General features: G+C 35.1%; 1 protein-coding gene and 1 long non-coding RNA gene across 2 annotated transcripts in view; one reads left to right on the forward strand and one right to left on the reverse strand.

Annotated features, from left to right (window-relative positions):
• The window catches only part of LOC127502616 (cholesterol 24-hydroxylase-like), a 64703-nt gene that overhangs the window by 49325 nt on the left and 875 nt on the right, over nucleotides 1-14503 (reverse strand). Inside the window, exons 3-15 of the mRNA XM_051875643.1 lie at nucleotides 8204-8285; nucleotides 8037-8110; nucleotides 5177-5263; nucleotides 4959-5097; nucleotides 4747-4860; nucleotides 4504-4660; nucleotides 3266-3337; nucleotides 3121-3193; nucleotides 2951-3035; nucleotides 2580-2690; nucleotides 1402-1490; nucleotides 741-807; nucleotides 491-623 (exon numbers count right to left, since the gene is read on the reverse strand). Of these exons, the coding sequence (XP_051731603.1) occupies nucleotides 491-623; nucleotides 741-807; nucleotides 1402-1490; nucleotides 2580-2690; nucleotides 2951-3035; nucleotides 3121-3193; nucleotides 3266-3337; nucleotides 4504-4660; nucleotides 4747-4860; nucleotides 4959-5097; nucleotides 5177-5263; nucleotides 8037-8110; nucleotides 8204-8285 (1283 nt within the window). The remainder of the gene's footprint in view (nucleotides 1-490; nucleotides 624-740; nucleotides 808-1401; nucleotides 1491-2579; nucleotides 2691-2950; nucleotides 3036-3120; nucleotides 3194-3265; nucleotides 3338-4503; nucleotides 4661-4746; nucleotides 4861-4958; nucleotides 5098-5176; nucleotides 5264-8036; nucleotides 8111-8203; nucleotides 8286-14503) is intronic.
• LOC127502751 (uncharacterized) lies at nucleotides 12460-13549 on the forward strand. Its single transcript, XR_007926922.1, has 2 exons — nucleotides 12460-13171; nucleotides 13349-13549. It is a non-coding gene; the product is annotated as an uncharacterized LOC127502751 (long non-coding RNA).

Raw genomic sequence — 14503 nt, forward strand, 5'->3', positions numbered from 1 at the left:
CATTAACAGAGAACCGTGAACATGCAAATGTGTGATTAATCTAGATGTAGAAGACTTTCCAAACATATATATACTTTTTTTTAGAAAATTAAAAAGATAAAAAGAAGAATTAGGGAAAACCAATAAATTATGAATATTTTTTTTTCTACCATTGTGTGAATATGTAATCATGTAATCAGTAATAAAGAAACTGTACTCTGTTTATGAGTATTTTAAAACGTAATATAATCGAAACACAAGTACTTAATTTTGGAATCTGTTTACGTTATCCAGATTAAATATAATCAGTTACTGCTCAGCACTGTATATATTCTACATAATGTATTAAACCAAAGATTTAACATGACCATAATGAAAGATTATGAAGTAATCAATTAAAAGTGCAGATGGAGTATCATAGCCGGTTACAACTTCTGTGCTCAGGTTAGTGTTACAAGATCAGTACACAAGAGCTGTCACAAAACAAGTGGCTTAAACATGTCCTATGAGCATGGTTTAATGTTGCAGATCACTCCACTCTTGGGCCGTAGAGTTCCAGTGTCTTTAATGTCGAAAGACTGTCCAGGAACCAGACTGAACTCAAATCTCTGCAGCAGTTTGGCAAGCACAACTTTTGCCTCCATCTGAATGTAGAAACACGACAGAGTTGTCATGATCACAGCAAATGTGGCACTTGGAAAGTCTAAATTCTGAAGGAGAAAAGGAGGTGCAAATGTGTGTTTGTGTGTGTGCTTCATCACCTGTGAGAAGACCTGCCCTAGACAGGTTCGTGGGCCAAGTGCAAATGGGTAGTAGCAGTAATAAGGCCTTTCAGATAAGAACACAATTTGATATCAGCAGATTTCATGCTGTAATTTCACAACATTAAGGTGCGTTCATGTCATAAATACTGTAACTACGAAATACTGATGTGTAAAAAGATGTCACATAATTACATAATTAAATAATTACAGCTTGTTAACTCTGTATTTTTTGATAAGTCAGACTTGTACCACCTGACCGCTGTAACGCCATGCGGAAACAAAAAAAAATGGTAGTGTCTTCAGCAGTAAAATGTAGTTAAGCAGATATTTTTTTTATATATATTTTTGTTTAATAATTCCTAAAATTAATTGATTTTTAATTTTTAATATCTTATTGCATGAATAATCTGTAAATAAACAAATGACATAAAATACAATTGTATGTAGCTAGGACAGAGTAAAAAAATCCTGCTAAATAAACTGTTATTTGTTGTATTGTGGTTTTGCCTAATGATTCACAGCATTAATAATGTTGTTTAATAATTCTGAAACTCCCAAGTAGAACGTTACAGGTTGTTAATTATGACATGGTGTGAATGCAGAATAAATACTAAAACATAGGGTAAAATGAGACTGTGAATAGGTGATAATGACTTACTTTGGGGCATTCACATCAAATCTCTCAGGATCAAACTTCAACGGATCTTTAAAAAACTTGTCCAGTCTTTGAGAGACATAAGAACTGAACTGTATGGAAAAAGGTGAAAATGGTTCAAAATATTCATGTATTCAAATACAATTAAATAAGTAAAATTGATGACGCCATTGTTGTCTGAATTTATTGCTAATTTGAAATTTCATTTGATAATTAAAGGGATAGTTCACCCTAAAATGAAATTAAGTCATCATTTACTCACCCTGGCGTTGTTCTAATGCAGTCTGCCGCTCTTTCTTTTTCAAACAAAAAAAGGAGAAATTTACAAAAATGTTCGCTCTGCATCCTCCATATAATTGCAGTGAATAGCACCAAGCATCAAGTTTTTTTTTTTTTTTTTTTTTTTTAAACAAAAAGCAAAAGTAACACAGAAAGGTCCCATATAACGTGTTGTATATCCTATGTGTTCTGGGGGTTTATGATAGGTTTGATAAAAATCAAACTGAAATTTAATGTATTGTTTAATGAAAATCCTGATCTCTGTGCACAACTGCACAGACTCTATTAACGCCGCAGTTCACTCCGACTCACCCAGAAAAAGCACACGCATTTATGAGAAATCAAGAATAATAAAAATGCATCATTAAATACAACGCCTAGAAATCCCCCCAAAAAGTATCCGTGTACTGTCTTCACTGAGTTGAACATCTCTGGACTGCTGTGCACAGAAAACCAATGGTCGAGGTCAGGATTTTCGTTGAATGATACATAAAATTTCGGTTTGTTTTTTATGAAACCCTATTGTATATGCCTAGAACACCCTGAATTTATGACACGTGTTGCAAGGGATCATTCTGTGATACTTTTGCATCTTTTTTCAAAAACTTGCTGGTGTTTATTCACTGCCATTATATGGACAAGCGTGAGCTGGACATTTTTAAAAATTCTCCTTTTGTGGTCTGAAAAAGAAAGAAGGTCATATGGCATTAGAACAACACCAGAGTGAGTAAATGTTGGTGAACTAACCCTTTAACTAAAATATAATATATCCAAACAATGTTGAAGATTTCTTTCTTTTTCCAATCAAGTAGACAGGAGCTGTATTTGTGTGACTAGAAATAGCTGCCCCAGGCAGGTACCATGATGGCCACAAGCATTACTGGGAATTTGGCGATACTCACAGCAACAGAACAGTGCCCTGGGACTTTCAGCCCATTTATAACCATGTCCTCATGCAACCAGCGATTGGTTCCTGGAGCAGTGGGGTACAGACGCAGTGTTTCCTTCAGTACCTAATGCATTGAGTCAATAATACACCATTCAAAGAAATGGATACAGAACCATTTGTGTTTATAGCATGTAAAACAACATTTTTGTAGACCAGGGGGGGCAAATCCAGCTCCTGGGTATCTACCTACAAGCAGATTTCATGTCTGTAATTATCAAGTGCTCCTGAAGATCTTAAATAGCTGGTTCAATTGCGTTTGATCAGAGTTGGAGCTGAACTTTGCAGGAAGGTAGATCTCCAGGAACAACATTGCTGTAGACCAACCTGAGACAAGTAAGTGAATTTTCCAAGGTCTTCATGTGAAATGTCTTTCTTTGTCCCAAGAACTTCATCCACTTCTGCTTTAGCCCTGGGAATGAAAAGAAATTCAAACTAGAGAGCATTGTAATACAAGACAATGTGAAATAGGTCCACATTTCCAAGACGTTTTTTACCGTTTATATATCTCAGGATGTCTCCCTAATTCCATGATCGCAAACGAGAGCTGATTGGCTGTTGTCTCTTGCCCTGCAAAAGAATCAAGCGCTGTTTATAACGGCAGGAGTTTATGAGCAGAAATCAAACAAAGCTGTAACTTACCAGCAATGAAGAAAGTCACGAAATTGTCCAACATCAGCTCATCATCTTTTGCATTATTAACTTTTTCCTCCTCTGCAGCAAAAATGGAAAGTGTTAAATAGTTAAGTAACTCTACCTAGTTTTGAATATGTTATTATTGGGGCTATTAAATGATTAAAATTTGGAATCCAATTAATTACATAATATGCTGATTAACCACTTTAAGGCCCTGATATACTTCAAGCAAAATAAAAGAACAAACTGGTGTGACGTCATTTAGAAAAATAAGCTTTCTTAAAAGGTGTTTTCTCACCACTGTCATTTTTGTTGTTTTTATTTTGTTACTGAACGGAAAGTATGCAGCACATATTTACATATTCATTTAAATGTCGCTCTCAGCAGTGTGGGCGACATCAGGATGTTCGCTAACAATGTAACGTTAGTCACGTATTTGGAACTTTTTTTTTACCCCTAAGCGAGGAACAAAAATAACTTTGCTGTGAGTATATCGGGCCTTGAATTACTAATAAAGTCCCATATTACTTTTTTCTGAGAAAACATGAAGATAATTCAAAAGCAGACTAGTAAAGTACTGAACAGACATTTTTAAAAGTGACTTCAGAAGTCAATATAAATATATTGTTTGTTTCATTTCCATATTATTGAACATAAGCCTACAACCCATTTTGTAATCAAGTTTGTGCGTTTTTATAATTGCTGATGATCTATGTTAACATGTTAGATGGACATGGATGTCTTTAATTGTCAAGTTGCATCTTGCACCATGAGAGCTACGTTTTTAAGACAATGTCAAGTTACATAAAGTTACATTTTTCAAATGTGTCTAATTCCTGTAATCTGTTCCTTTCTGTGATCTTTGGACAACTTGTATTTGAACTTGAACTGCTCCAATGGTAAATTATTTACCAATTTTTCTACACTCATTAGGTTCAAAAGTTAAAAACACAGTTTAACTTTTTAAAATGTGTCTGACTTCTGTAATCTGTTCCTCTCGGTTGCACTCTGGGCAACTTGTATTTGAACTTTTTTATTGCACTAATGATAAATTACTTCTCAAATTTTTGCACTTGTTAGGTTTAAATGTGGTATACGGTATGATTTAATGGTTAATTTTTTAAACATTTTTAAAATGATTAATTACAATTTTTAAAATTTGCAGCCCAGTTACCAGTATTACAAATGGAAGAATGAAAATACACTTAACCATTTAATGTCACAGCCACTGGAGACCCACATACCTGCCGTTTTGAGGATTTGTGTGAGAATGTCTTTAGGGACGTCTTCTCCATTTTCTACAGCTCTCTTCCTGTTTTGTATCCATTTTTCTCCCGTTTTACGCAGGAGTTCAGTTGCATCTTTAACTTGCTGTATAAATTTCCAGTTCTTGGGAAAAAGCTGAGGTGCCACATATAAAAAAAAAACTGATTATACAGCATTATACTACTTTAGGGTGACATAAGTATCTTTAGATAAATTCTTACCCTAAAAAATGGGTCTCTGAGATCAAACACCATGCCTTTTAAACACAGCTCTACTGCATTCTGGAAGGGGCTGTCAGTTTGCGCCAAGAAATTCAAATCAACACCAAAAGCCACCTGTGGATGAAAACATGACTACTAAGTATTGATCAACAGCTGATTTGACTTCCCTGCTATTAGACTTTCCATTGGATTAGCAGAAAGGAGAGTGAAACCTTGCAAATGACATCGAGTGTGACACAGTTGACCAGGTCGTGCATAACGGCAGGTGTTTTCTTTACTGCCATTTCCTCCAGCTTGTCCATTAGGCGCTCCGACATCTCGTTAAAAGTGTCCATCAAGCTTCGTAAGTATCTGATAAATGAGACTGCATCAGCTGAGGTGCATCTGTATCACATTTCAGTATATCAGAGATTTTCTGTATTTCACTCACGAGCTGCTAAAGGCAGGATCCATGATGCGACGCTGCCTGTACCAGACGTCATGGTCCGCTGCCGTAATTAGCCCGTTTCCCAAGAACCTGAGAAGATTGAGCCATGTGACTTATTCAACTATATAGTCACCACTGGCAAAGCAAATCCCATAAAACATTCAAATTCAAATATGAATTAAGCTGCAGTCACATTAGACTTTGAGCATGAAAAATTTCTTCAACATATTTTTTTAAAACATAAATTCAACATATAATAAATAATAATAAATACAAAAAATAGTGTAAAAATAGTCTACAGTCTACATTCCTTTAAACTTCCTCCGGTCTCCTGCATTTGTATTCGTATGAATGGAAGTCAATGGAATGAGAAGTGTAGTGTAAAAGTGTAGGGCTGTCAATTTAGTGTTCATTTAGTACAATTAAGTATAAATAATATGTTAAAAATGTATTCTTTTAATCATGCCCATAAGGATTTGCAAACCTAATTGCTGCAATTTCTTTTAATTCGATGAATTAATCAGTATATTATGTAATTAATATGATTTTGATTTTTAATTGATTGACAGCCCTACTATATAAATACTACTATATAACTATTACTATATATAATAGTACTATATAAATTTTGAATAGCTACATCCAAAAACGCATATTACTAGTAGGTGGAAAAACAGTATGTGAAAAGAGCAGTTTGTCTGAATTCACAAAACAGTAAGTGAAAAGTAACCAGATGACCTACTACATCTGGCAAGATTTTGTGTGCATCTGATGGACACTTTACTGTCTTAAAGGGCCACGGGAGAAGATTTGTGAATGGCAGTGAAGCGATGCATCTGATGCGGGTAGGTCACATGACAATTACAACATGGCAAATGTAGTATGTCCAGATTACATCCATTCTATATAGAACTTACTTTTTTTAGTAGTTATGAAGTAATTACTTGTTTAAAAGTAGAGTCTTGTTTGTTGTGGACAAGCAACAAATCTGAAATTGTTGAATCTACTTGAACCAACTGGAAATTTGCTAGCTGTATCTAGTTCATTTCTACAAACAGGAGGAAAAAAATCACTTCATCCTGAAAATTGGAACATTGCTTTTGTAAATGTGCAGGAGCCCATGAATTGCAAAACAGCATTGTTTGCTTCACTTCACAATAAGCAGACACTACTCTAAAAACAATTAAACATTCAGTCATTTGTAATGGGGTAATCATTAGACTAAATGTGGCCAAAGCTTTGCAATGAGTGAAAAGTGACTACAGTATTTCCTCAAATGTATCACACTCTGAGACAAATGTTTGGAATTTTTACTTCTCTGCAAGTATTTGTTTGTATCCCTGTTGTATGTTCATTTCTTTTTTTTTTTTCTTTTTTTTTTTTTACATTTATTTTGATCACAATGATCCCATGAAATGGTTAGATGAGATTTCTTTTAAATGTTCCTATATCACAGCAGTAATGACTTTATGAATTTCTTTACTTATAACTTAAGATTGATACAATCAGAGAGAAAATTGCAACCGTCTACTACAGTATCGCTACAGTGCACTTAGCGCTGCATTTGACATTATTACAAGTTCAGTATGGAGTACCACAAGGCTCAGTACTAGGACTGTTGCTTTTCACCCTATACATGCTACCATGATCCTGATTTCTTCTTTTATCTCCATTTTGTCACCGATGAAGTTTGGTTTGCTTAGTTTGGGACACTTAAAGCCACAATATGTAAATTTTCGCCGCTAGAGGTCACTTATTTAAAACAAAGGCGCCTTGATTTCATGGAATCATGGGATGTGTTGTCTTCACGTCTACAGCCGGTGGAAAAGAATCGGGATGGGACTCAGGCAGAAATCATGTTCATGGATGAGATTATTAACGTTACTGTAGTATGAAGCAGAGTAGGACCGAGTGCTGTGGGAGCTGAACGAGGCTGCTGGAGCGATTGCTAATGAGAGACAAGCGCGAGACACGGCTCAAGAGCAGTGGAGCTTTTATTATGCCGCAGTCGCCACTTCCATTTCTTCCGGTCATGAGTATGTGGGGTAAAGCAGCACTGTTTTATCATATTAGATACATTTAGGTGATGAAGTTTTTATAATACTGAGACTAGACTGCACCATATCCAGAACAAATTAAACATACCTTTTTCCATACATTGGTGAAGAAATTTTGGTGGGGTGTGGTAAATATATAAAAGAAGTAAGGGGAAAGTACACTTAACATAAGGTTCTTCATAGATACCACCACACTCCGGTAAGACTTTACAGGATGAAATTGATGAAGGACAATTTGTGCTGGAAGTGCCAGTTGGAAACTGGTACTTTTTTACATTGTATTTGGGAGTGTAGCCTAGTTAAACCAATCTGGAAACAAGTTATACAGTAGATGTCGTAAGTTGCTGGTATGGCTCCACAATATCTCTAACACCTCAACTGTGTTTATTAGGGGACATGTCTCAATTACCAAATGTTTCTAAGCGTGTACTTTCTGTTATAATGGTATGTATTACAATGGCTAGCAGGATTACACTGAGACACTGAAAGACAGAGAAAGCCCCAGAACTGAAAGATTGGGCTAGTGCAATGATACAAACTGCTTCTTATGAATCTATGCTTAATAGAGTAAATGGTGTCAAAGAGGATGGGTTGTCTCCTTGGGAAGAGTTCTGGACATATATTACAGTAACGACTCCGAATGAATAGATTGACACTTGGTGATATGTCTTGTATTGTACTTTCTTTAATGTTCCAACTGTGCCTGTAGAAATCTGTAAACCTGTATTATTATTATTATTGTGATGTTGTACTTTTGTTTCCCATTCACCTTCCAAAAAACAATAAAAAAAAATAAAAAAACATACCTTTTTCCAAACAAGTTAAAGAGCTGTTTGTAGACAAAAGGATCTTTGAGATACTTAGGTGACATCAGGATTGTCTACAATAACAGGGCAGAGATTTTTTTTATTAGATTTTGTGGCCGATACTTTTTTTTTCTTTTCATAAAAACATAAAAGAATTCAGTATTTACCTTTGTAGCCTCAGGACAATGAACCATGATGACGACATAATGAAAACTGTTCATCCTGTAAACAGGGCCATATTTTTCTCCCCTTAAAAACAAGAACACGGTCACATTGGTGAGAACGCTTTACCAAAATTCCCCTAGAGCATTAATAAACAGTACAGCCCTGCCTATATCTATATATTTCTTTAGCAGGCATTTCCTCACTTCAGCTATTCAGTGAAACTGACTGTGTTTTTTATTATAGTTTAGTAAATGTATATATTGATGAAGTGTTGAAAAAAAATGACAGAATTGTAAAGCATAAATCTATTATTTTCCAGCAGTTTCTCAGAAGCTTACATGCCAGAACATGGTCTGATATTGCTTGGGAGGGTTACTTTAAAAATGTATTCCGTTACAGTTAAAAATTACTTCATAAGAAAAGTATTCAGTAACGTAATCCAAGTACCACAATATAAAAGTAATGTAATCTGATTACTTCAAGGTCACATAGGCCTATATAAAGAAAGAAAGAAAAAAAGAAAGAAAGAACTAGATAAACTGCATTTTTAAATTTAATTTTAATTATTTCTTCTTATTTCTTATATATATATATATACAGGTGCTGGTCATATAATTAGAATATCATCAAAAAGTTGATTTATTTCACAAATTCCATTCAAAAAGTGAAACTTGTATATTATATTCATTCATTACACATAGACTGATATATTTCAAATGTTTATTTCTTTTAATTTTGATGATTATAACTGACAACTAAGGAAAATCCCAAATTCAGTATCTCAGAAAATTAGAATATTACTTAAGACCAATACAAAGAAAGTATTTTTAGAAATCTTGGCCAACTGAAAAGTATGAACATGAAAAGTATGAGCATGTACAGCACTCAATACTTGGTTGGGGCTCCTTTTGCCTGAATTACTGCAGCAATGTGGCGTGGCATGGAGTCGATCAGTCTGTGGCACTGCTCAGGTGTTATAAGAGCCCAGGTTGCTCTGATAGTGGCCTTCAGCTCTTCTGCATTGTTGGGTCTGGCATATCACATCTTCCTCTTCACAATACCCCATAGATTTTCTATGGGGTTAAGGTCAGGCAAGTTTGCTGGCCAATTAAGAACAGGGATACCATGGTCCTTAAACCAGGTACTGGTAGCTTTAGCACTGTGTGTAGGTGCCAAGTCCTGTTGGAAAATTAAATCTGCATCTCCATAAAGTTGGTCAGCAGGAGGAAGCATGAAGTGCTCTAAAACTTCCTGGTATACGGCTGCGTTGACCTTGGACCTCAGAAAACACAGTGGACCAACACCAGCAGATGACATGGCACCCCAAACCATCACTGACTGTGGAAACTTTACACTGGACCTCAAGCAACGTGGATTGTGTGCCTCTCCTCTCTTCCTCCAGACTCTGGGACCCTGATTTCCAAAGGAAATGCAAAATTTACTTTCATCACTCAGCAGTAGTCCAGTCCTTTTTGTCTTTAGCCCAGGCGAGACGCTTCTGACGCTGTCTGTTGTTCAAGAGTGGCTTGACACAAGGAATGCGACAGCTGAAACCCATGTCTTGCATACGTCTGTGCGTAGTGGTTCTTGAAGCACTGACTCCAGCTGCAGTCCACTCTTTGTGAATCTCCCCCACATTTTTGAATGGGTTTTGTTTCACAATCCTCTCAGTGTGCGGCTATCCCTATTGCTTGTATACTTTTTTCTACCATATCTTTTCCTTCCCTTCGCCTCTCTATTAATGTGCTTGGACACAGAGCTCCTGTGAACAGCCAGCCTCTTTTGCACTGACCTTTTGTGTCTTGCCCTCCTTGTGCAAGGTGTCAATGGTCGTCTTTTGGACAACTGTCAAGTCAGCAGTCTTCCCCATGATTGTGTAGCCTACAGAACTAGACTGAGAGACCATTTAAAGGCCTTTGCAGGTGTTTTGAGTTAATTAGCTGATTAGAGTGTGGCACTAGGTGTCTTCAATATTGAACCTTTTCACAATATTCTAATTTTCTGAGATACTGAATTTGGGATTTTCCTTAGTTGTCAGTTATAATCATCAAAATTAAAAGAAATAAACATTTGAAATATATCAGTCTGTGTGTAATGAAGGAATATAATATACAAGTTTCACTTTTTGAATGGAATTAGTGAAATAAATCAACTTTTTGATGATATTCTAATTATACGACCAGCACCTGTATATATATATATGGTTGTTGTTGTTGTTTAGAGCTTAAAAATATAAAAGTGACATCAGATCATAACCAAACTGAACAAGCTCGGATCATACATTTCTGTTTATGTTTGTTCTGCTTTAATTTTAATGTTTAGCATTTTGGTTACTTTTAAAACCTATTAAAACTAAGCAATCATGTCTCATTTCCACAACTTTGGAAAACACAGCCCTGAATATCCTATATATGTAAAGGGCTATACAGACATCTAGTGGCTACAGTATGGTATTACAGATTATTTTTTAGTCCTTTGATAATGAAAGTGTTTTCGTAGCTGGAAGGCAGAGTTTGCACTGTACAACCATGTTGTTTGCATTTTTTTCTTTGAAAACAAAATAGCAGCGAAATTTTCATGAATTGAAAGCGTTTTCCCCGCGGGCAGCATCGTTTCAACCAGGTTTCAAATAGCAGCAGTGATTCAATCTGCATCTGAGGAGATTGTAGACGGGTGTTATTTGCGCATGCACTAGCGGGTGGCTCGCGTGAGTCATCAATGGCAACAGGGACGTGCACAGACATTTTGGGGGGCAGGGGCTCAAGTGGAAAAAAGGGCACTTCTCATAATTATTTATTTAAAAAAATAATAAACCCTTAAATATATTAAGACAATTTTGACTTCCTTACCAATTTATTTTAATTCCCTTACACTCACGCAATTGTTTTATACTCTGCAGGTTTCTACAAAATAATCAGTTCACACAGAGACCACGGTCTTCTTTAGTATTCACTAGGTTTATCACAAGAGAAGGCAACAGCAACTATTTTCAAGTAGCTATATATTTAGAATAAATGACTGCACCAAGGAGAGGGACATAGTTTCACTAATAATTTGTTTATTTTGCACAAATCAATAAATCGTTTTAATTCTTTTGGTGTTATTGGAATACTTCTTTCATGTAGTGGACAAATTTAAAATTGTGGTCCATTTTTGCTTCCATGTCTTTTACTCTCATGGAAAGAAAACTTAACCCTAACCCTACACATTTAGATGGTGTTTGTTTTAAGCCTACTACTCTCCATCTGTTTGCATCTGTAGATTTCTTCTAAATTAACCAAAACAAGCTAATCTGCATATTTAAACACATCAAGAGTTTTTTCCCCCCTGAAATGTTATAAATACATTATATATTATAACAGATGCCTGCAGAGGGCGCCAAACGCCTGCTATTTTTTGTTGTTACACAGCACAGCACGATCAAAGCCAACCACCATAATTAAAAATATATTATTAGTTAAATAATAATATTCGGACACTTTTTTTATAGAAATACTACAGCCACTGTAATTTCTTCAACAAGAATATGTGGACATCAAACATGCAAAGACAGAGCGAGGGTTTAAACTTTTATTGATGCGTAGATTTAAGAATAGCATTATGTAATGCATACCGCATTACATAATGCTATTCTTAAATCTACGCTTACACAGGATAATGATTTTTAAATAGTTTTAATTGGAATAATGCGGTTCATGGATGCTCGTCCGTGGAATTCTCCTCTTCTGGTATTGACAGCCCTACAGATATCTTTACCATGGTTCAAAACGCAATGCATAGCACATAAAATAATTCACATGTTTGAGAACATACATAGGCTACCTGAAAGAAATGCACGGGATGGATCCATCTAGGGCTTTTTTCTTTTTCGCTTCTCATCGCCAGACAGCAGTTGCATTTTCCCGGGCATAGTTGTCACAAGTTTTCAGCCAGCAGCAAACAACTGCGGTCACGCCATCTGTGCTTCGGAGAAACGCGGTCACGCCATCTATGCTTAAAATGTATTGCGCGTTTACATGAGGATGCGTGGTAGGTGTTTAGTGTCGGTAGATTTTTTTTTTTAAAATTCATTAAAAAAATAAATAAAATCAAACTGTTTACTGCAAACTCCACCTGATTCTTGTTATACATGTTCCCAACTACTATCATGTTGTTTTACTGTTTTATTCTTTAATAATTATATGTCAAAGTCATACACTATTTACCTCTCTATACAGACATATTTTAAAAATTCATAAAAATATGAAATCTGCCAAAAAGACATTCATATTACATTCCAAAATTTGATTTCATATTTTTATGAATTTTTAAATTGTGTCTGTATAGCAACGTAAACCATATTTGTCATAACTTTGGCATGTAATTATTAAAGAATAAAACAGTAAAAGAACATGAAAATCACCACAGTGGTACTTGGGGAGATGTAGAACAAGAATCAGGTGGAGTTTGCAGAAAACAATTTGATTTAATATTTTTATGAATTTTTAAATTTGGTCTGTGTAGCAATGTAAACCATATTTGTCATAACTTTGGCATGTAATTATTAAAGAATAAAACAGTAAAAGAACATGATAGTCACCACAGTGGTACTTGGGGAGATGTAGAACAGGAATCAGGTGGAGTTTGCAGAAAACAAATTGATTTCATATTTTTATGAATTTTTAAAATTGGTCTGTATAGCAACGTAAACCATATTTGTCATAACTTTGGCATGTAATTATTAAAGAATAAAACAGTAAAAGAACATGATAGTCACCACAGTGGTACTTGGGGAGATGTAGAACAGGAATCAGGTGGAGTTTGCAGAAAACAAATTGATTTCATATTTTTATGAATTTTTAAAATTGGTCTGTATAGCAACGTAAACCATATTGGTCATGAATTTGGCATGTAATTATTAAAGAATAAAACAGTAAAAGAACATGAAAATCACCACAGTGGTACTTGGGGAGATGTAGAACAAGAATCAGGTGGAGTTTGCAGAAAACAAATTGATTTCATATTTTTATGAATTTTTAAAATTGGTCTGTGTAGCAACGTAAACCATATTTGTCATAACTTTGGCATGTAATTATTAAAGAATAAAACAGTAAAAGAACATGAAAATCACTACAGTGGTACTTGGGGAGATGTAGAACAAGAATTAGGTGGAGTTTGCAGAAAACAATTTGATTTCATATTTTTATTCATTTTTAAAATTGGTCTGTATAGCAACGTAAACTGTATTTGTCATAACTTTGGCATATAATTATTAAAGAATAAAACAGTAAAAGAACATGAAAATCACCACAGTGGTACTTGGGGAGATGTTGAACAGGAATCAGGTGGAGTTTGCAAAACAAACCAAATTGATTTCATATTTTTATGAATTTTTAAAATTGGTCTGTATAGCAATGTAAACCATATTGGTCATGACTTTGGCATGTAATTATTAAAGAACAAAACAGTAAAAGAACATGAAAATCACCACAGTGGTACTTGGGGAGATGTAGAACAAGAATCAGGTGGAGTTTGCCAAAAACAATTTGATTTCATATTTTTATTATTTTTTTTAAATTGGTCTGTATAGCAACATAAACCATATTTGTCATAACTTTGGCATATAATTATTAAAGAATAAAACAGTAGAAGAACATGAAAATCATATGGAAATCATGAAAATATGTCTGTATAGAGAGGTAAATAGTGTATGACTTTGACATATAATTAATAAAGAATAAAACAGTAAAACAACATGATAGTAGTTGGGAACATGTATAACAAGAATCAGGTGAAGTTTGCAGTAAACAGTTTGATTTTATTTATTTTTTAATGAATTTAAAAAAAAATTTCTACCGACACTAAACACCTACCACGCATCCTCATGTAGACGCGCAATACATTTTAAGCATAGATGGCGTGACCGCGTTTCTCCGAAGCGCAGATGGCGTGACCGCAGTAGCAAACACGAGGTGGGGCGTGGCGCGCATGATTGCGGGAATGAATGGCGTGTCGAGGAGGGAGGGCATCTGAACTCGACAAAGCCGACCTGATATAGTATATCTTCTCGAGGAAGAAAAAGGGCAGGGGCTCAAGCCCCTTTTATGTCTATGTGTGCACGTGCCTGAATGGCAACATGGTGTTATTATGGCAAAATAATGATTTATTTAGTTTTAAATGAAACGATTGTAATCCTGATAGTATTCCCCCTTTTTTCAAAATGTAGCCTAACTGTAATCTGATTACTACGTTTTTTGACGTAACTGTAACGAATTACAGTTACTGGATTTTTGTATCCTGATTAGGCCTACGTAACGCCGTTA

Source organism: Ctenopharyngodon idella, chromosome 20 (genome assembly GCF_019924925.1).
Source record: "Ctenopharyngodon idella isolate HZGC_01 chromosome 20, HZGC01, whole genome shotgun sequence".
In the NCBI taxonomy this organism is placed as follows: domain Eukaryota; kingdom Metazoa; phylum Chordata; class Actinopteri; order Cypriniformes; family Xenocyprididae; genus Ctenopharyngodon; species Ctenopharyngodon idella.